Source organism: Macaca mulatta, chromosome 1, assembly GCF_049350105.2.
Source record: "Macaca mulatta isolate MMU2019108-1 chromosome 1, T2T-MMU8v2.0, whole genome shotgun sequence".
NCBI lineage: Eukaryota > Metazoa > Chordata > Mammalia > Primates > Cercopithecidae > Macaca > Macaca mulatta.
In genome coordinates, this window is record NC_133406.1 from 74,366,043 (window position 1) to 74,389,668 (window position 23,626).

Sequence of the window (23,626 nt, forward strand, 5' to 3'; positions counted from 1 at the left end):
ATTGCCATTCAATTGGCTTCAAATATACTAATGATCATGATAATGTTTATACTGAAGAACCAAACAGGCTGGGAGACAAATGCCTAAGAGAGCAGAGAGGTGAATTAATGGGAGGCAGGAGTTGGGAGGGGACCATTATAGAAGTCACAAGTTTGGAAATCACCAAATGATAATTCAGTAGAGTTGTGAAGAAATTTGGCTTTTAGAGGAAACTATTAGAACAACAACAACAACCACCCCACCTCCACAAAAAGAACAAACTTAATGGGGTGGAGAGGGTGAAGGGAGAGAAAGTTGCATTTGCTCCAAAACTTCTGTGTGAAGATGCGTGGTTGGGGGATATTAGTTGGACAATCCAGGGAGAAGCCACTAAATAAGGGCTCAGGTGGCCCCAAGGAAAACACTTATTATAGTTGAGAACTGAGAGGCAGGCCAGGCAAAACGGACTTGACCTCCTATGGGGGCAACATGCTGGCTTGAACTGGGACACAAAACTGGAAATTGGCACAGAAACAAGATCTAAGTAGAAATACATATTAAGTTAAACCGAGTAATGTAAATTACCTCATTTTTACACACTCTATTCCTTAAATTTCCCACATCCCCAAGATACATACAAATGCTAGTAAAATGGTACAGACATAATAAAATTATGATTATACAGCCTATGTAGAAAAGATTTAATAGATGAAAATGTAATTCTTGAGAAAAATAGGAAAGGAATTTTGATCCTATATACACACAATCTTTAGAGAAACACGTTTACCAAAGGGCAATTGCTCAGATACCCTCCCTTTGGGTTTTGCCATAGGTCCCATTTCATCTCAGACAGTCATCTATAAAAGAAGAGTATCTTACAATTGGGGCTTTTAAAATAGTAGAAATCCTGACATTCCTGTCAAAGGGCTCTGTAATGCTTCCTGCTTCCAAAACCATTTCCATATCACTCTCTTCTAATGGCATGATTCATATTCATGTCAACTTGAAAAAGCATTGAAGGCAAAGTAAGGTAAAAACGAATTTACGTTGTGGATAATCAGCTGAAATCCATCACACCTGAGGGTCAGTTACTACTGTGCTTGGGCTGTGCAATCTACTTGGGTAAAACTGAGTGGAGTGGCAGGTCCTGATATTTGTTCTGGTAGCCACAAAGCCACACTAGCTCTCAAAAACACAATCTGCCATTCACTTAAGTCTGGTTTGCCAGCAAGCCCAAGGATGGACTCCCCACTAGTACCATCAGGCTCAGGGAATTTGGCTAGCACTAGGCACCTCAGACTTCTGCCAGCTAATTGGCTTTGGGGAAGCCGCTGACCTACTCTCCACTGAGTCGCTTTTGTGAACCTGGAACCTAGCCTGCTTCTCATCATTGATCAACCTTGGCCAAGCCAGCTGGCTTGTTCCTTTGCAGACAGCTTGCCTTAGGGAAGCTGGTTGGTGGCTCCTCAACCTACTAAGTGAGAGAGAGAGAGAGAGAAGGCGAGAAAGGATGAACTACAGAACAATCTCTCAAAAAATGACCAGCGCTCAGTGTCAGATGAGGGGGACTTAGAGACAAACAAAATCATGCCTAATAATTGATATATTAATAGGTGGAGTAGAAGTCTGCGTAGCCTTCACCAGAAAGGTCACTAAGAATTTAGGAATGGGGCCCAAATGAAATAAAACCATGAAACACTTCATTAAATGAGTCTTATTCAAATGTATACCTGAATTCCTTTAGTTACATTCAAGCACAATGTCATCATCATCGATGTCACGTTGATATACGTATGCACTGGTAACAAGGAACAAAAATCTGTTGTTTGGAGGCTGGTGTGAAAAAAAATCCACATTAAACAGAGTCCTATGTGGTTCTGGCCACCCCTCACCACTTACCAGGCTGGCCTTCCAGTGCCTCAGCAAATGTTCAAGCAGGTTTCCCCCGCTTGGGGCTAAATCCATCGGGGATTTTTTATAATCCAAAAAGAATAAAAATATGTAACATATTAGATAAATGCTGGCTTCCTATTTCAAGTTCACAAATGGAAATGACAAATGGGGACAATCAAATAAATAATTAACTTTTAATAGTATCGAAGAAAGCTAAAGGAACTGTTTTTTAGGATTTCAGTCCTTCTGCCCTCTCTAAAACAAATGCAGAGAGCACAGATTTATTCAGCTGAAATAATTTGTAGTGCTGCAACTGGTTAGTTCACATTAAAGATTCTATCTACTTCACTTCTAATGTAATTGTGATTTTAAAATATATACATAAATATAAAAGTTTTGGAGAAGTAGGTATGCAGGGAGTATGTGATAGTCTTCTAAGAGCCACACGGATTACATGCAGAATCATGGACAAATTGTGAAAACATCAGAACTTCAATTTTCCCCTTTTATATAATAGATGAGACGATAATACTCCAGTGGTCCACTATGGCTATATCCTCAAAACAACTGAGGCAGATGGTGCACAAAGTCAGTGGATCAGATTCATTCCTCTCTACAAAAGCATGACTTATAAGAAATGTGGTTCTGGAGTTCATTTTCTAAAAACTCAGCCAGAGACTAAAGCTATGCCACAAGGCAAAATTTCTCTCTATGTTCCAATTTGGATTTAAATAAGATGTCATGCACTGACAAAAACACAGACCCGTAAATAGACTTCCCAGGAATTGAACAGCTTCAGTATTACTGATGTTTATTTACGTAGTTTGTAACTGTTAAGTTATTTCAAAGTTTATGTTGGGATATCAGGACTCTCAGAGTGGGAAATCACTGTAAAAGATAGTCTGGTCTAATCCTCACATGATACTTGAACTTGTTCCCTACAACATCTCTCACAGTGCTGGGAAACTTATTGCCCTCCAACACAGTTCATTCTATTTCTGGACATTAAGTGAAGAACTCAAAGCACTGAAGTAAGCCCTAGTTCCAAAAAAGGGGGATGGGTTACTTAAGTCATCTTTTAAGAGTTCAGTACCTCATAATACCCATAGCCTCTGAAGAATCCCAAGCCAAATAATACATGAGTATTCCTGAAGTTCTGAAAGAATAACTACATTAAATAAATGTACAGCAGAGGCAGTAGAATCAAAATACCTGCTACAGAACCTAGACTCCTTCATACCCTATGAGAACTTTGGAAGGTAACATAATCTCTCAAAGCTTCCCTTTCCTCTGTGAAATGGGGAAATAGTTACCACTGAGGTCATTGTAAAGATTAAAAAACCCCAACAAAAGCACATAGCACACAGCCTAATGTAAATTCAGCTCTCAAAAATCTGTGTTATTAGTCTTACCTTCAAAATCTTTCCTATTCATTTTGAGACTGACTATTCAAGTTTCATACCAAAAAAACATGAAAAAAATCACTATCTAGTAATACAGTATCCGTACATAAAATAACTTGTTGTGGTACCTTAAGTACATTCCCAAATGGCTTAATGTCAAGACGAAACTCACAAAGAAGGTGCTCTTCGCTATTGCTTATATTATAACTTGGGAGTTTTGTTTAATACTCTGCATTAATGAGGGAGCTTCTTAGGATAATATTACAATAGAGAGTGCAAGAAATACCTGTGAGGTCAATGCAGTTCTATTAACTGTCATCTAACACAGAAATATTTTCCTTGAATACCATTAAAGCTTTCTCCGTTTCTTTGTTCTGCTTTTTGAAGGCAGTAGGAGCCCAAATTTCCCTACCAATAATTTCTGTTTTCGACTTGGCAGCATAATGATACTAGACTTGAGGAAAAAAAAATCACCTTGGCAATGTCTTCTTCAGAAGTTTTTACAAAAGATGTTTTGTTAGGATAAATTATACTAAGTAGGCTCTTTAACTAAGCAAAAACAAATCCACTTATAACTAAATGACCTGAGTAGCTTTATGTTTTTTAAAGAGAACCTACCTGGAAAACACTACGCTCTTTAAACGAACATTTTATTAAAATGGAAAATATGAAACAGAAGGGTCATTAGACAAGTAAGTTGCTCTTTGCTACTCCTGCTGATAGGGTAAACTCAGAAGACTCTCAGAGTTCCCACCGCCATATATAAATCACGGCTCAAGCTGTGGTTGCAACAAAAGAGCTCTGGGATAATTTTTCTTTATATCCTGGGGGCTCAGGCCACCTGATTAGAGAGATGTAATGGCAGTTAAATGAATAAATGTATAATTTGTGCTCTCTCATATATGTGTGTATGTGTGGACATGCACAAATTGACTTCTCTAAAAAGGTAGAAACAGAAAATATACCCCATGGACTGTGTTGGGATCATTCAGAATAAATAGAGCATCTGGACAACTAATTCCCTAATGTAAAAGAAGATCTCCATACTCCTACTATTTCTTCCACCCAAGGATTTCCTAAACATTAGGTCAGCACTTTTAATCTATGAGTCAGAGCAAAAGATGAAGATCTTTTATTTCATAGAGACTGGCAATTCTTGATGGATTTAAAATAATTCGCCAAGAAGCTGGGCAAAAATGAGCATGACCCTTTTGACATACAATGTCCTCAACCTTACTATTTGATCTTCACCACTCCTGATGTACATTGCCTTCTCTAACTCACGATCAGTCCAATACTCTAGCCTGCTCAGTTATCCCCTAAAGACATTTTCCCAGACCAATCGCCATCATTATCTCTGACTTCAGTGGTCCCATCAAACTTTAGGTGAGAAGCCTGGTTTCCTCAGAAGAGAATCCCAAGGAAAAGTCACCTCCTAAAGAATGTCACTTATTTATATACCTTAAGCTCAAAACCCCTCATTAGACTAATAAACTCTGTTGCTTATTGGGATCTCCAGGACGTTTTCCCATTTCCTCCAACTGCCAAATAAGTATTCAGGTCACTCTTGGTCTAACAACAGATGCAGGCAATCAACCCAACTAAGGAGCAGGAAAGACCCCTTACTGGGCCAAGGCTGCAACACAGCTTGGCATAGATACAGGATGGTCCTGGGCATATGACACACATGGCTTTTAATCCCATTCCCACTTTATCTGCAGTGGAACCATGGGCAAGTCACTAAAACTCTTTGACCTTAGGTTCCTTATCTGACTAATGAGAATCTGACACCCAGGGTCCCACTTTCCTATACTGGGTAGGGTCATAACATGATAATTAAATCTTAATGCCATGTATTGTCTCACCACAAATGATGACTTATTCCAAATGCCAATTTTCAACCTCCGCTTTTACTTCATCTGAAACATGGGCACTCACAACTCTACTATATTGTTTACACTGCCTATCTGGAATCTTCATACTGTGTGTATTTTCTAGACTTTCACAAAGCGGGGAAAATATGCATACATAACACTGAGTACCTCTGTAATTAAAAGATACTTTATGTTTTTGTCTTTCTTTTTCTTTTTCTTTCTTTTTTTTTTTTTTTTTTGAGACAGAATCTCACTCTGTCCCCCAGGCTGGAGTGCAGTGGCACGATCTTCACTCATTGCAACTTCCTCTTCCCAGGCTCAAGCCATCCTCCCACCTCAGCCTCTGGAGGAGCTGAGACTACATGTGTGCGCCACCACACCTTGCTAACTTTCTGCTTTTTATTTTTATTTTTATTTTTTGTAGAAAAGAGGGTTTCATCACGTGGCCCAGGCTAGTCTCAAACTCCTGTGCTGTCCCACCTCACCTCAGCCTCCCAAAGTGCTGGGATTACTGGCATGAGCCACTGCACCTGGCTGAAAGATACTTTAAAGAGATCAAATCAAGTATGAAAATCAAAAATGGGTATCAATAAAACACATAACTATCTGATTTGTTTTGCTTGTTTTAATAACTTATCATTTCCTCCAGAGGAAATATTTAGAAGCCATTTATAATTATATAAGCCAGCTCTTCTCCTTTCCTACTGCTGTCAATATTTTTATTTAAAAAGTAACAATAAAACTTCAAATAAGATCTGACTGGTAGCAATCACAGCAGTCTGTGTTGAGATTTCAGATGCCCACAGAAATCAAACCATACTGACTGCACTTCAATATATTGACAAGAGCTGGGAGGAAATGTGAGGAAATAAAGAGCGAAAGTTTTTCAAACACAGGCAAAAATACACAATCAGTACTTCAGTTCCTACTTATTTAAATACCTATTAATTGCTCTACTGTGCCTTCAACTCTCATGTCTGTTAACTTTGAAAAAAATAACATATTTCTTGCTCCGCTAGGAAGATGAAAAGCATCAGAAGAATTTTCAGTTAAGACAAAATTCACAAGTAGCACATCTCGTTATCCATATTTATCAAACCAGAGCTCCTATGGTAGTTCCAGCTTCATTGATGTAGTCATCATCATCATCATCATTGTAATTATAAGTCTCTTGGTGTCATATATTGGAATAATGTTTCTATAGGCATTATATCATTTTTAATACTATATATATAATTTCAGATTAGAAGGCGTAAGAAAGAATATAGTCTAACTGCTCCCCTGAAGATACAGGAATGGAGACTCTTAGAAATGAATGGACTTGCTCCAAATTACATCACAGTATTAGGTAGTTGAGAAATCAGAAATAAAAGCTAAAGCATAGGCCAAGGCGCAGTGGCTTATGCCTGTAATCCTAGTCTTTTGGGAGGCCAAAACTGGAGGATCACTTGAGGCCAGGTGTTTGAGAACAGCCTGAGCAACCTAGTGAGATGCCATTTCTACAGAAAAAGTTAAAATAAAAGTAACATGGTGGCATGCACCTGTAGTCCCAGCTATTCAGGGAGCTGAGACAAGAGGATCACTTGAGTCCAGGAGGTCAAGGCTACAGTGAGCCAAGATGATGCCACTGCACTCCAGCCTAGGGGACAGAGCCAGACCCCTTCGCAAAAAAAAAAAAAAAAAAAAAAAAATGCCCACAAAACTTTACTTATGAAGTCAACAGGATTCTTACAATTCTCCTTGCTCATTTTAAAATGTGTGCCACTTTTCCATTTTCTTTGGTGGAACATTAGCTTTCTCCTCCTCCTCTGCTTTCTCTTCTTCCTCCTCTTCTTTTCCCTTTCAAGACAAAGGAGTAAGTTCTCCTTTCTGAAGCTAAACCAGTAATTTTAAAGCTTTCTTCACCTGGAATGTTGTTAGTGAAAACCTCTGCTTGGGTTAAAGCCCCTTTTTTTCCTTTTTACACTGTTGTCTCTCTTCTTTTGACCTGAGGTCAGATATTAAAGACTAAATTTCCTCATGAAATTTCTGAGCAAATTTTCATTTATTGATGTGCTTCTATAAAAAGTTTGGAAAGCACCCCTAAGGCCATTGACATTGCCAATGGATAACAAATTACATGACCTTGGGTTGGTCTAGCAAGTCAAGCTCATAGCGTCACCTGCTAAGCATGTACTAGACCCTGTATCTACATTAAATCTCTTGGTCTTCACAAAAACCTCACAAAGTAAGTTCCACCTTCAGTCTCATAGTTATAAATAAATAGGCTAAAGTGAGTGAGTCTTAGAGAAGTTCTTTTACTTGCTCCAAGTCTCAGAGGTGGTAGAACCAGGGCTTGAATCTATGAGCCACCTGGCCCCGAATCTTGACCCTTAATCTCTCTGGCCACAGTAGCTAATGTTGACCTGGTCCTTACACTAGGCCACATAGTATGTTAAGCTCTCAACCTGCAATATCTCATCGGATATTTACAACAATTTGTTTTCAAATACTATTAGTGGTGCCATCATTTTACAGATGACAAAATAGGAGATTAGAAAAGTTAAGTAATATTTTTTTAAGGCAAAAGTAAAAGCACACTTTTCTGGCATGAAATAACAAAACTGGTCCTCTAAGTTGCCTCATTTCATCTACACTTTGGCATGCAGGCTGGCCTGGCTAAAGAATATAATGTGAGTGAATGTGAGACTTTTGCTCACCTGCAAGAGTAAAAGAAAAATATTTGAGCTGCCAGGGTGAAAGCCATCGTGCCAATAAACATCAAAACAGCCTTTAATCCTTTGATCAGTGAATTCTATACCTAAATAAAATGATTATTGCTTTCATAAAATGTCTCTGTTTGCTACTGACAGAAAGCAAACTGAGCTAGTATGTCCTGCAATAGCCTTTAAATAACCAAGGAGAGAGATCAAAATAAAAATAAATCTTGACCAGATTTATAGGTGCACCTTGATTAGTTCTTGTTATTTTCCTTCAAATAAGCAATACCTGAAAAAAATGAAAAGGGAATGTTGAGACCAGATATCATGTAATAGATGGGCTTTCTCTGACATACAGTATGGTATAATGACAGAAAAAAATAATGCTGGCCCATCATTTGTGACACTTACCAGCTAAGTAGAGGAGAGAGAAAGACAAAGAGGATTTTTCAGGATGCTGAATGGTGCCACTACTTGGATTTCAACAAATTATCATTTGTTTTACTGTACTTCTCAAAGTTTTGTTGTATTGCAGCATTTTGTTGCTTTCTCTAAGAAAACACATTTTCCTTTTCTTCAACTGGTACAATTTTTTTGAAAAATTCTAACATTAAAATCAAATGTAGTGTATTCAAATATAATTCCATTGCTTGCTAATGAGAAAGCATATCTTATAAGAATTTTAATTACGTACAATGTGATGAAACTGGAGTTGTTTACCTACTAAGCCATCACTTTCTCCTTCACACTCCCACCAACGCTCAGATATCTTCTCAAAGTGAGATGCCATAATTAATAGAAATGCCAGTCAATAGAGCTAAGGATTATTATTTTAAAAACAGTATAATTCTCATTTTTCTATAAACTACCCTTTTAATGAAAACCTCATTTCCTTCAGGTCACACTTTATCTACAATGGATTTGGCTAGTTGAATAAAAATACCTGTTAAAGGAGAGAAAGTTCCCATCAAAGCTGTTGAAATCTGATTTCATTTCAGATTCTAGAACTAATGTTGTTTTTTGTTTAAATAGATTTTGTCTGTCAATTTCCAGACCTGCTGTGCCATCAGCCTGTATGGACTGCTGTGGTCAACACGGGGGTTGTAGCAGCAAATTTTATTATGGACTGGTAATTGAATTGAACAGGTTTACATTTGAATAGATTTACTACATCATGATCTCTGACATACTGCATGGGACTGAAATCCCTCTCCATCCATAAAGATACATTTAAGACAGTATTATTCTCTCTAGGCTTAGAAAGCAAGTCTTGAACCAAGGAGATGGCCAAACATAATTGTGCATTTATATGCAGGGTACCATGCAATATTTCACTGCATTTTTTAAGTACAGAAGAAAAACAATATTCCATATTTACTCATAACCATCCCATCCTTTTGATTTGGTGGTTGTGGGAGGTGGGGGGAGGTGTTAAAGAACTGATATTTTGCCATCGAAGTGGGCATTAAGAAGTAAAGGAAAATAAATTATTATTTGAGTATATCAGCAACAGCAGCAATTCCCTAGAAAACAGATACTTGCTTGATAACAGCAATTGAAGAGGTGTGAATTATAGATAAGCACTGTCCCATTCACTTTCATCAACAATGTTTAATTAAACACAGTTCACACCTCTTCATTCACTCTTACTGCCCTTCAGGATTGTTCCTGCTAGAAATCACAATGGAAAAAAAATATTTAAGGAAAAATATCTTCTTTAAACCTGGAAAAACAAATGGTGTGTAAATTATAGCAGTAAATCAAGCTAATAAAAAATTACATATTCCTAGAATTCGAGAAGTGTCTCCATGTAATTCAGTATTTCAAAATAAAACCTAAATCTAGATCAATACCACATCAATACAAACTGTTCATTCTTGTATTAATTTTAGAACTTCTTAAAAATGGATTTGCTTTTGAAAAATAATCATTCCTCAACTTTCAAGGATTTGAAATCACTCTTAATTAAGTCTTTTTGATTGAGCATAAGTTTAGTTTGAGTCTCTACAACGAAACTAAGTGGCAACATAAATATAATTAAGGCCAGAAATTGACTGTCAATCACTGATCACTAACTTTCAGAAATATGTTTTGTTTGTTACTCTGCTATAGGGGTTAAAGCAATGGTTAAGATAAAGGACTCCACTTCACAAACGTAAGCTACCACCATCATCCTAACTGAAAGAAAAACTCTGTCATGTGGGTTGGGTGGTGGTTGTTTTAATTATATGTTTTCCTTCATCAAAATTGTCCTCCTGGCAACTTCACGTAAGTTTTCTCTAGCAAGAACCACCTAATCTGTCTTTTCCACTGTCATATCACTGGAGCCTGGAATAGTGCCTGGAATATGGGAAGACCTTAGTACATATTCAGCAAATGGATTACAAACATAAAACATGTTAACTCTGAAAAATCCTAAAAGGGTCAAAGGCTATACCGTAAAAAGTACCCCCATCCTCATTTTCATTCACCAATGTGACACTGTTACCAACCTTTAGGTATCCTTCCTTCCTTCTACTTCTCCATGTATACACATGTGTATATCCATCACAGTGTGTACAATGTCTGCCAGCCATTCTCCTTTCCATCTCTCTCTACATACATATATATATATATGTATACACACACACATTCCCATACACACACACACACATATATAATGAATCATACTATTAAAAAACTTGTTCTTATATATTATTTACTTAGTAATGTATCTTGGTCATCTTTTTGTAAAACTTTATCATAACATTATACACTTCTTTGTTTATAGCTCTTTCTCAAGGGAAGAGCAAAGTTGAAGACTAGAAGAATTTAAGAGGGTCTTCTTTGTTCCTATTTGATAAGTAAAAGTCAGAGAAATACGATGTGAATTCCATATATCCAAACATAATCTGATCCACTCATCTTCCTATAATATTGTTCACAGTAAAAATCTTGAAAGAAGAACAAATCAGGAAAAATTATGACACCACGTGACGGCACTCACTCATTTACACTCTGATTCACTGTTGGTGAATTAATATGTGAGCCTATTTGGATTTAAAAGTTAAAAAATAGGGGATCTCACCGCCAGTAGTCGTGGCCGAGTGGTTAAGGCGATGGACTAGAAAAATAGGGGATCTCCAGTAAGAACAAAATATAATAATAGGACAAGCCCCAGAAACAAAGCATAGTTCTGTGATGCAACAGAAGTTATACATTTAAATATTTAATGAATCTAATTTTCTGTTCAAACATTAATTACCAACATTTCATTGTGTTACTTTATAAAACTGTGTTCATTTCAAACCTGGTGAATTTTCTGAAGAAAAGGAAACAGAAAATTCTAAATGCAGCATGTAAAAATGCACATTTACAAACACACACACAAGTACAGCAATGCGTAAAAGAACAAAAACTGAATCACAGGCGTCACAAAGTAAAGAAAACATTTTATCCATCTCCAAGCTAACATGTGAGTTTCGCTAGAAATGCTGAAATATACAAATATTTCAGGACCTTTGACATGTGTGGAATAGTTGAGCGGCATCTAGAATCAATGGGCTCAGTTCCTGGCTCCACCAATTATAAACTGTGTGAGCTTAAGCAATTTGTTTAGCACAGAATACATGTCCCTGTTACTATTTTATGTTTGTTGTTGTTATCCCCAACTGAAAGCAAATAGAAAGCAATTTTAATATCATATTTCAAGCCATTTGTAATAGAAAATAAACTCTAAAAGATAAGGTTGGGAAAGAATAAAGAGTGCTTTAAATCCAAGATTAATTTAAAAAAACAAAACAAAACAAAAAAACACTCTCTGTAAACCCAGTAATGAGAAGAAAACCAAAAATTCAATGGCAGTAGCCTCTTGGTTTGTCTTTATCCTTTGCTTTCTGCAAATTGTAAAGAAGAAAAAAGCACTACGGTCAAGCATACCTGGTGTGTTTGGCTGTACATCTGCTTCTCCTACCTTGTCCCGTCCTGTCAATGTCAAGTGGTTAGCCATAAGTTATCAGAAAGTCCAGGTATAAAGGAGTATTCTGCCATCAGAGTCAGAGTACTTACTGTTAACCTCATCTTTTTCTGGTTTCTCCAAAATTGGTGGAATTTTTTGCCTCCCATCCCCACACCAAAATCAAAAGCTCAGGGGCACTAGAAAAGAGCCTTACCTTCTTTCAGCATGCCCACTTTTAAACACTTCATGAAGCGGCAAGCCTGGCAGGATTTACGTCTGCGCTTTGTGATTTCACATTCATTCGTGGCAGGGCAGCTGTATTCTATATTGCCTATGACACAAGTTTGAAGAAAAGTTGTCAGATTTGCAAGATCCAGAAAACATTAGCATCCCAAAGGCAATGTCAACTCTTATTATTCTTACTCCCCCACCCCGAAAAATGTCACATGAGACTCAACAGAAATCTCACAAATACCAAGCTAGATGTTCTGCTATAATCACAAAAGATACGTGGGGCAAGGAGAACACACATGGCAAAATGCTTCAATAGATGAACTTTAAAATTAGCCTTCAAAACATTATGCTGAGTCCACCCATGCAAAGGAAGAGTCTTCCAGAATCTTGTGATCCAAAAGAAATTTCAAAATAGAGTATGTTCATGAAAACACAAATATCAAAACCAGATTCTTGGATTGCCAATCCTGGATTTATTCTGTTTCCTAATACTTTGGTGCATCAGGCTTCTTGTCTTTCTGACATTGAACAATATAAACTTCACTGTGGAAAATGGTATGTAAACAAATCTGGGATGTTATAGTAAGCTCCTAGAGGGTAGGGACAGAAATTACATAGTTGTTGCTCTAGCACTTACCAGAGCCTTACAACACAATTCTGTGCTTGGTAAATGCTTCCTGATGATGGCGATGATAATGAAGATGATGGTCATCATCATTATCATCATCATCATCATCATGATATGTGTTACATAATTTGCATAATTAATTCCAAACACTGAAGTTCCCTGATGTTAGACCAAAGAATAAATTGCTACGAAATTATATATTTTTAGTATTAGACTTTGTATCACTTATGGTAGTACCTACATATCTAAAATGGTAACTAAGAAACCAGAAGAAGATCCAAACTAAATTTTTTTTTTCAATTAGTACCAATGGCAGTGTGTGGGATGTGCTCTGGGGCTGCCTACAGCTTTGTAAAGAAGCTGCCTTTAAAATAAAGCTTTTCTCCCCTATCAGCTCTGTCACATAGTGCTTGAAGGTCTTTCGTTACTTCCTAACCCTTTCCCCTTGTGATTAAGTGCATTAGTATCTTAATGAAAATGCATTCTGTTTATTGCCCTCTTGGGAAGGGGGAGGTCATCACACCAAATGCATAAATTGTCATCAGCGACGGTCCGAGCATAATTGCAATTTTGCTGCTCCATGTTTGCAATACTCAGGGTCCATCCAAGTCCCCTGAAACATGCGCAGATTCTAGTAATTAGCATAGAGTCTGCCTGGGACCACAGCATTGATGAAATATTTCAGAGTTAATCACACTTTGTAAACACTGATTTATATTGACTACCTTTCTTCAGACTGATGTCTCCTCATTAAATATCACATTAGTGGATTGCAGGGTAGTACAAAGACTCAACTACTCAGCAACTGCTAATTCAACAGGAGGTAATACCTAACCACTTATAACTACTGAAAACTGGTTAAGTATGCATGACTTGAAAGAAACACATTATAATTTCAGATAGCCTATCAAAATTGCCTAAATTAGCATTCTAATTCAGGGCATTTATAATAATAAAAGCAACTACTTTTTAACAGGAGGTTAAATAATAAGAGTAATATTAATTGCATCAACAGAAGTATATACCATCACCTTCCTTGGAGATATTACTGATGCTATACTCTTAGAAAACCAAGGATAAGTCAAAGAAACCAGAGTGGCTGGGTCACAGTTAAGAATAAAAGTATTTATAATCTGAACTTTAGATGAAACATTCTTCACTGCAGAGTTTCTTTAACCATTTCTGAATATTTATTTTGCATCAAAAGAGTTTTGCTAGTAACTTTCTACGGGTTAATTAGTATTCGACTACTAGATCCTTCCAAACTATACGGCTCCCCCTATACTTACTTAAAAAGAAACAGGTCTTTGCTGTCTTAGGAAGGACTGAACAGTGACTGGTTAAAAGGAACAGAAAAAAAGAGAAAAAAAAAAGTTTGCCAAACAGCATTCTTTTCCTTTTTTCTGCCTGAAAAGTCAGTATGAAGTAACACTTTCATCACTTCCCTTATCAAGGTATGAGTGCTAGTCCTACCCACCTTTAACCCAGTGCTAAAAACTTCTACCAGGATGATCCACTGCCACAAACATAATCATCATTCTTTTCAAACCTGTTCCACTTCCTCTTTGAAAACTGTATCCCCATCCTTCATATCAACAAACTTCTGACAAGAATGCACATCAGGCATGTGTGAGCTCACACCTGGACTATGGCAGTTATCCCCTCCCTGGGCTTTTTGCCTCCGTCCTGACCCACTCTAATCCACGCGGCATACCGCTGTCATCTTCCTCTCCCCAGGACTGCTTTGATCATGTCATTACGCTGATTTCAAAAAATCAATAGAATTATTTGCCTTTCTGGATGAAATATAAACCGTAAGGCTTACAAACAGGGTCTTCTCCCAGCCTTTCATTTACTTTTTCAGCAATATTGCAATTGTTACCTGACATGAACTTTTTGAGGCAGCCAATTTGATTTATTCATTTTTTGCTAAGTGTCCTTCAAACTTTCCTCTGAGAATTATCTATCTTTGCCACTTTTTCTACTTAAAATATTTCCAAGGCTCCTTGTTCAAGCCCAACTCCATTCCAATCTTTCATGAAAACTTCTCTGACTATCCCAGAATATGATTTCTTGGTTTTCATATCTTTTCAGGTACTCTCATCATATCCAGACAGACCATATTTTGTTATACCTTTCACACACATATTACCCATTGGATGGTAAGACACTAGAGGACAATGGACATTTTTTATGCAGTATAAAAACCATCCAAGCTGGGCACAGTGGCTCACGCCTGTAATTCCAACACTTTGGGAGGCCAGGTGTGGTGGTGCATGCCTGTAATCCCAGATACGTGGGAGGCTGAGGCAGGCGAATCGCTTGAACCCAGGAGATGGAGGTTGCAGTGAGCCATTGCACTCCAGCCTGGGCAACAAGAGCGAAACTCTGTCTCAAAAAAAAAAAAAAGTCTAGTTAATTTTTCAAAATTGTGAACAGTAGCTTTGACAAAAATGGAAAAAAGTATAGCAAAAGGGGAAAGATTATGCCAAAAAAAATTACAAAAGCTTCTGAGGAGTGAAGTGTGAATAAAAGAGGAAATCATAAAGGAAATTATATTATATGGGAAATAAAAATCCATACTGATGTGAATAGAATAAAAATAAAAGAAAAATAAAATAATACAGATAGATGGTGCTAAATGAGTTATATAATTTTTATCTTACTATATAATTCTTATTGGTATTGACAAAATGAGTGCTCTCAGAATTGGAGCTACATTGGAGAAAATATTTAGGATTGATTCAATAATAGTAGCTAAATCTATGAATGACTCATCTAGGAATAATTATGTAAAGATTTTAAATCTCTTCAAAAGGCAGAAGGGAATCTGTCAAATAACGATATGAGAGTTTTAGATCACATTTAAAGGACTCTGGTCTCCTTTTTATCCATTACATTCTATAATTCTTCAATGATAATAAGAAATGTAAAAGCAGGGGAGGTTTTCCTAGTGTGTTAGAATGAAGTGTTGAAGTAGGACCTCTGCGTTATTCCTTGTTGAATCCTCAGTGCTAATCGATGAGCCAGGAGTTTTGTATTACGGCTGGTTTGGGATAGAGAGAGGTGGTTCCTGATATCAAGGAGTCCACCAAGAGGAGACAAGACGTATAAACAAACAATGCAGTTTAGTGGATGGTGTCATGGTTCAGGATGCAGTACTGGCATACTGGTAAGTACATACATTCCCACAAACACAGGGATTATGCTTGGGAAGATCAGCAAATTCTTCACTAGGAGCAAATGCTTGAACTATGCCATGAAAAGTAAAGAAATGACTACGTTGGGGTGAAGGAGGTAAAGGACTCTTCCCAGAGCGACAGCAAATACAATATATGTGTAAAAATTTCACCATGAATGAATGGAAGACATAGTGGTCCTAGTGTCTTCACAAACGATATATTTTCAGCTGAAGTGTATAGAAATTGTTTCTGATTAACTGGGTCCCTTTCACAAATATTTTTTTCAATAAAGTTGCCTTGACACATATGGATAACCTTGATTTCACTAAGTGACTCTGGTTTATATCTTGAAAAACAAGTCAACATCATTGTAAATAACTTATTTGCTGGAGGAAAACCTCTCTAATTTCCAAGCCCTCCCATTGAGTTACTCAGTTCATTGTTGTTGGCTATGATCACCCACCCAACAAAATCTTTGATCCATGTTAGAGTCTACAGAAATTGTGCCCTTGAAAAACCTTCCCTGGTGCTTTTTCTATTCAATAAAGAAAGGATTTTATCCTAAAAATGTGCTGCCCCAAGCACCTGGGTAACGATGTTACATCTATTTTGGTAATGGTTCAAAGACATTACTCCCAGTAGACCATATGATCTCTACGGGGCACTTGTTTTCCTTCCATTCTCTAAAGGTGGAAACTAGACAAAAATATTTCCAGTAGCAACTATGGGCACCTGGAATGTGAACACTGGATATTCACTCAGGAGGATGCAGAAGTTATTGTTCACAGCATAGGATTTTCATTTCAGACACGGAGTTTTCTTGGATTATAGCTTGCTATTTTCTGGGACACATTTGTTAGATGGCACCAGGGACTGAATTGGGCAGCTACTGATGACACGACTGGAATTTTCCCAGTTTTGTCAATAGCTAGGGAAGTGTGCTCTGCTTCAGAGGGAACCAAATCAACATGGAAGCTCTGGATTTTTAAACCAGGCTGACAAGAATGATAGAGCAATTTATAATATCTCCTGGCGGCTTTTCAGAAAGTCCCGGGCTCTGATTACTTATTTCAGAGTCTTTTGTACAATTAGTTTGCAGGCAATATAATTTTCTCACTTACTGCTTAATAGAATCTTGCAGCTAGCTGGCGGAGAGAATAACAGGGTGTATGTAAAACTCCAGCCTGGAGTGCCAGTGGATAATTTGTATATTCCTTTCAGTCACTTAATGGACTTTTACAGTTTGGCAGTGAAAGGGCTGAATGATGTAAATTAGCATGGCATCTCAAAATAAAAATATATGTCAAATCTTTATTCCTGAATCACATCACTCCCACATGGTAATGATACATTTGGATTTATGTAGTTCCTAAGACATGTCCTCTTTTTCATACATAGACATCACAATTGTAAAGCCGATTTGAAAGCATCTGTATATTTCTCGCAATTGTTTTAATTTTATTAACAGAACCAAATAGCTTGCAATGACCCACAGGGCACTCCAAGTGGGGTTTATTCAATTGTTTTTCAACATTAAGTGATTTAAAAATAATGGGATTTGCCTCAGTACACAATTACAGAGCACTGAAATCTTGCAGGCAATAATCTGTAGTATTTTTGTTTTAAATGCCCTAAAACATAAACAAGTAAGAAAGAAAGAAAACTCTGTCTTTATTGTATAGTAGCAAAGGTTTTTCCATTTTTACAGTGATCCAACTTTCCTTTTTTTCTTTGTTTTTCTTTCTTGTTTTCAATGGTTTGTTTCTAGCTATTCTGTGCTCATTTCCACCTGAAAAAGAAAATACTATCTATAGCTGAGATTCATATTATGGAATAGTAATTTATTCTATATACATAACTTTTTAAAAGTCATAATTACATCAATGAACACGTAAGTTAAGGGAGTTATATGTTTTTCAAAGAATGCATCAACAGTTCGACTTCAAATAAGTTATGTAGGAACACTACATCTGTTCTCAAGGGATTCCATCAAATACTTTTTGGTGCTTCCTTTAGAACTGCCACCAGAGCCACTTTACAAGGTATAAACAGGGATTGGGAGGCACTATATTATATCTCACTTTCACCCAAACGTATTGCCCTTTCCATTTTGACATCAAGCCAGATGATTTTTGTTCATTACTAAATTTTAAGTCTACCCTTAAAGGTCAATGATTTGCCATCACTGAAGCTATTGTGAGACTCTGTTTCAGGCTCTAAAAGAGGATTTCCAAAAATACTACAAGAAATGGGTAGTATCACTCTACTAATGGGACCCCAGACCACCTGCCAGGTGAGGTTGTGGCATACTGAAGCGGGAGGAGAGAAGCATCACATCAAGTTAATAGTTAGAGCTGACTCTTATCAAAGCAATTTCACACACAGGAGTGTGCCCAAGTCTCATACTCTTTGCCTCTGAACTGTCTCTCTACCCCATAAAAAATGAGGTGGGGAACAGGAAGGTATAGACAAGATCTTTTGCTAGTTGATTCTTTAGCATTCTATAAGATTAAATTCTGACAATCATAAATGTAGTATATAAGAGGCATACAGCATAGCGGCGCAAATTGCTGCATTTTCAAGGTGAAACTCAAGCCTCACTCCCAAATAGGAATGGACGATGCTTTGCCCTTAAGGGAGAAAGACTGGAAGAATATTCACAAGCAGGCAATGTCTAGTGACTGGAGATCACACACTCTGGTTTCATCCTACAGTGTCCTATGTTTAGGAGAGTCACCAAGGCTACAGTCTGTGCCAGTTCTGGCCACTCCCTGTGCAACATTTCTAACAATAAGATTCTATTCCTCCACTGTATTGAATGAAAAATGCTTAGCATTTAAAAATGCTAAAAAATGAGAACAAATTACTTAGCCTTGATTTTTTTCCAGTTTTTGAAAAAAACTACATCTTCTCTCAGGTTCCCCTAAATTTGTAAATATGGGCATTCTTTTATCACTTTAATTCTACAACTATCAACTAAACATTAGACATTGTGCATGTTCATTTTAGGACAATTTTATTATCATTATACTTTAAGTTGTAGGGTACATGTGCACAATGTGCAGGTTTGTTACATATGTAGACATGTGCCACGTTGGTGTGCTGCACCCATTAACTCATCATTTACATTAGGTATATCTTCTAATGCTATCCCTCCCCCTTCCCCCTACCCCACGACAGGCCCTGGTGTGTGATGTTCTCCTTCCTGTGTCCAAGTGTTCTCATCATTCAATTCCCACCTATGAGTGAGAACACGTGGTGTTTGGTTTTTAGGACAAAATTTTTGTATGTCCATTCTATGTCCATCTTTAGTATGTTACTTTGCGTATAGTTAAGAAAAATGTCTGAGGAGGAATGTGTGACAGGAGGGGAGGAGAAAAGAAAGAAAGGTCAGGAGCTGTGGCTCACTCCTGTAATCCCAGCACTTTGGAAGTCCAAGGCAGGTGGATCACCTGAGGTCAGGAGTTCAAAACCAGCTTGGCCAACATGGCGAAATTCCATCTCTACTAAAAATACAGAAAAAAAAAAAAAAAGCCAAGTATGGTGGTGCACGCCTGTAATCCCAGCTACTCAGGAGGCTGGGGCAGGATAATCACTTGAAACCAGAAGGCGGAGGTTGGAGTGAGCTGAAATCATGCCAGTGCCCTCCAGCCTGGGTGACAGAGCAAGACTCCACCTCAAGAAGATAAAAGAAAAGAAAAAAGAAAAGAAAAGAAAAGAGAAGAGAAGGGAAGGGAAGGGAAGGGAAGGGAAGGGAAGGGAAGGGAAGGGAAGGGAAGGGAAGGGAAGGGAAGGGAAAGGAAGAGAAGAGAAGAGAAGAGAAGAGAAGAGAAGAGAAGAGAAGAGAAGAGAAGGGGGGAGGGGAGGAGGAGGGAGAGGGGAGGGAGGGAAGGGAGCAGGGGGAAGGAAAGGAGAGGAGAGGAGAGGAGAAGAGAGGAGAGGAGAGACTAGACGAGACGAGACGAGAAGAGAAGAGAAGGGAAGATGCAAACCTAGGTTCAAATTCCAGCTCTACCATTTTATTGGCTGTGTGAACTTGAACCAGTTGCCTTTGTTACCCACAGTTTGCTAAAGTACAAAAGGAGAAATAATCATATCTGCTTCATAACTTTGTAAGAATTACATGAAATGAAGGTATTAAGATCATATACATACGGTTTTGATCCCTTTTCTGAGGAAAAAGGAGAGAACTGTCTTAAGATCCCATTTATTGTTATTTATCTTGAATCCTAAGGCTTTAATCTCCAGTTTGCAAATATTATAAAATAAAATAACCTTCCTCAGATTTATGCAAGGGTGTGAAAATGAATACGCCATTCACTCAGAGACACTGAAAGTAGATTTTGTCCTTTCAACACTTCTGGGGAGAGCATTTAGCTATGTTTTACACATATTGAGAAGGAAAGGAAGACAGTTGTTCTTGAAAGTACCAAAATGTCTGAGAAGTGAGTTTCTGAGGCATCCACTACATCTGCTCATGAACACTTCCTGTCTCTACCTTGGAGCACACACAGACAGTGCCTGTCGCTGGGTATGATCTGATTAGAACAGAGGGCAAAGCATTTGCAAAGCTCTTCAAAAACCTTATTCCTGCCTTATCTCTTGCCACAGTCCCAGGTTGCCTTCTACCCCATCTCAAGCCCACCCACTTGTCTGAAACCCACATGGCATTACTGGAAGTTCCTAGAAAGCAGCATCCTTTCCCCCTGCTCCTCTCTATGTGCTGCTTCTATCATTTCTTCAGGGAGATGATTCCAGGGCTCCTAAGACTGAGTTAGGGGTCCTTGTGGATGTAACTAGTTCATCCCGCACTTACCTTTCAGATGAGTCCCTCTCTTAGCACTTAACGCACTTTATTATATGTGTCTGTGGAATTGCCCCCGTTCTGTCCCAACTGTATATTCTTTGAGGGCAGCATCTTATTCCCTTCAGAATCCTCTGTGTACAAGAGAGTGTCAGATCAAGTTAATGACCCATTGGAAACACTCATTTGTCAACTTAATTTTTAGTGAGTCTGTCCCCCATTTTCATTCCCCCATTTTAGTGTTTAGCCCCAAATTATTCATTAAAAATTTAGAATGAAAGTGTTAGCTATCCACCAAAAGTATATTATTTGGCATAAAACAACACAGACTTATAGGATATTTGATTTCAAAGAGATTCTAAATTCCAGCTGCTTCAGCCCCCTTGTTTTATGTAGAAGACCATAAAAGCAATAATATGTAATGACTTATCTATTATCACTAGAACCTATGATCGCTCCACACTCTTTCTAAGAATATGAGTTAGTTAACTGCAGAAATGAGACTAAAACTGAGATATCCCAACATCCAGTTCAATGGCCTTTAAATGCATCCACAAAAGCTAAGATATCAATACCTAACAACAGGATAATAACAAACACTAAGACTCTCAGGTACTCTTTGATGTGCTTTACATTGTGAACTCCCATTTTGTGATTAGAGATTTAAGGCAGAGAGAGAATAAGGTAACATACCCAGAATCATATAGCTAACAAGCGCTAGAACCAGGATTTGAACCCAGGCAACCTGGATCCAAAGTTTATGCTCTTAAATCTGAGGCAATGCTGCCTAACTCTAATCATTTAAAAGTAATTAATTAAATGTTGTTAAGAATAGAAATAAAAACGAAAGTTTCATCTTCTGAAAGAGCACTCTGCGTAGCTGTTGCTGTTGCTGTTGTTACCAGTCAGAAAGGAAATGTTGATGCCTGACATAGGAGCCTGAGAGTGATAGGTTCAGGGTGGATCTTGGCATTGTCTTTTGCTGTTGTCAGACTTATGGTGTAAGGGCAGCTGTGGGATAGGATAGGGTTGCTTTCAGAGAACAGAATCTCTCAACACCTCAAAAAGAAATCCCTCAACTTGTCTCTGTACCAGTATGGTTGGTGGCCGGTTTAATTCCACAGAAACCAAACAGAGCATGTCACCAAAGCAACAGGTGTCAGGGTGTACACAATGCATTTTAACAATCCCAAAATAATGTTCTTGTTCATGATGGAAAAAAAAAGTAATCCATAATCATGAGAGTGTGTTCTGAAATACGTTTAAAAAGGACTGGTAAGTATATAATAAAAATACACTAGTGAAAATGATGGAGAATATAAATGTCTCTCATCCAAGGACTAAAGAAATTCAATGTTTTTAGTTCTGATATAATGATGTCTCCTTGTAAAAGGCAACTGTTTTTTACAGTGTAAAATGCATATCCTACATGATGTGTACAGTCTCTTCTTCTTAGTTTTTAAGCTCTTACAGTACACAGATCATGTCATAGAAGTCCTTATAAAAGAGCTCAAAGGTGACCACTGCCACAAGAAATATATAATATCTGAGCTGACCACAACTTCCAAATTTGCTGTGCTCTATATCCAACATCGATTTTTACATGTTCTTCTTCTACCTGTGAATTTTAAATAACCTTGATGCAAGTCTGCCTATCTGTCTTTCAAAACATGCAACAACAACAAAAGGCTTGTTAATAAAATATTCTTGGAAAATAAAGCAATGCTAATTACATCTAATGCATTCACTATCTTTGGATAGAAACGGTTTCAATATGTACATTTTACGGTGACTTTTGCAGACTGGTACAAGTTCATATGACCAGTTAGAGACATTTGGATCATACCCTATATGACAAAAGCAGTTGATTCTTAAATAGAAATTTTACTTCTTGAGATTTCTCTTCTACCTTGAACAAGTATAACCTTTTCTAATACCATCCCGAAGTGCTTCTGTTCTTGGATGCTATCAACGTGCCCAAAGTTTGTCAGAAAAGAAAAAATGGAATTAGAGTTTGCTTTTAAGATCAAGTTCATATATTCAACAAATATCTGCATCCTCTAAAATTAATACTGATTTGGGGAACTCCTTCTTGACATAAGTAATGGTAATTGATCTGTATGTAAGCTGTAGGAGGCAGTATAACATATGGATTATGAGCTAACATACTGGAGTCAAATTGGGCTACCTCATTTTCTGTTTGACTTTGGAACAGCTCTTAAATTTGGAGTTACCTTCTTTATGAATGACATGTGGATGGGTAATAATAATTGATACATTATGGGATTGCTATTAATATTAAGTAAGATCATGTATTTAAGATGCTTAGCAGAGTTCCTGACAGGGAGTGAGTATTGATTTGATTATAATATTAGCAATAATTACAGCATCATTACTGTATTCAGGGAAGGAATGCAGGAGAAAGAGCTAAGAGGGACTCAAGAAATGCCCCAGTGCTGGTTCTCAGCACAGAAGTAAGGAAGTGCCAGTCAGAGAATTTCTTCTGGCCTTGTGCTTATCAGCCAAAAGACAAAGAACTGATATCTGAGTCAGAAGGCACTTTGTGAGAAGCAAAAGCGAACCAACCAACCAAAGAGTATGCCATGGACTCAGTCATAAAAGAAGGTAAAACATTCAAAAAACAGTAATTACCCCAAGGGTCAGGGAACTCAGACAGGGCTGCTGGCTGGATTAAGAGAAAGACGAGGAAAGCCCAGAAAACAATGGAAGCTCTTGGCATGTAGTCTGTATCTGAAGTTTAAAATAAAATCTGTATACCTGAACTGTCTGCTGTGTTAGAGATTTCAGATAAGTGCCTTGCATCTCCCTACGAAGAGTAAGAAAGAGAAGTATAGAGGACAACTTAGCAGGCAGGGGGGGTTCCTGTTTGGTGATTGTCAAGGGACATAGGGTAAAAATGCCTCCTTCACTGTGGGATATTTGTTTAACTCTAACTCTTCCACAGAAGAGCAGGGGTTTGGTTGGCAAGCTTT

General features: G+C 37.7%; 1 protein-coding gene across 17 annotated transcripts in view; it reads right to left on the reverse strand.

The window, feature by feature from the left end:
- The window catches only part of ESRRG (estrogen related receptor gamma), a 643,479-nt gene that overhangs the window by 139,353 nt on the left and 480,500 nt on the right, over nt 1-23,626 (reverse strand). For all 17 annotated transcript variants that reach the window (XM_077986966.1, XM_077986938.1, XM_077986937.1 and 14 more), the window contains one exon: nt 12,000-12,116. In XM_077986966.1, the coding sequence (XP_077843092.1) occupies nt 12,000-12,116 (117 nt within the window). The remainder of the gene's footprint in view (nt 1-11,999; nt 12,117-23,626) is intronic.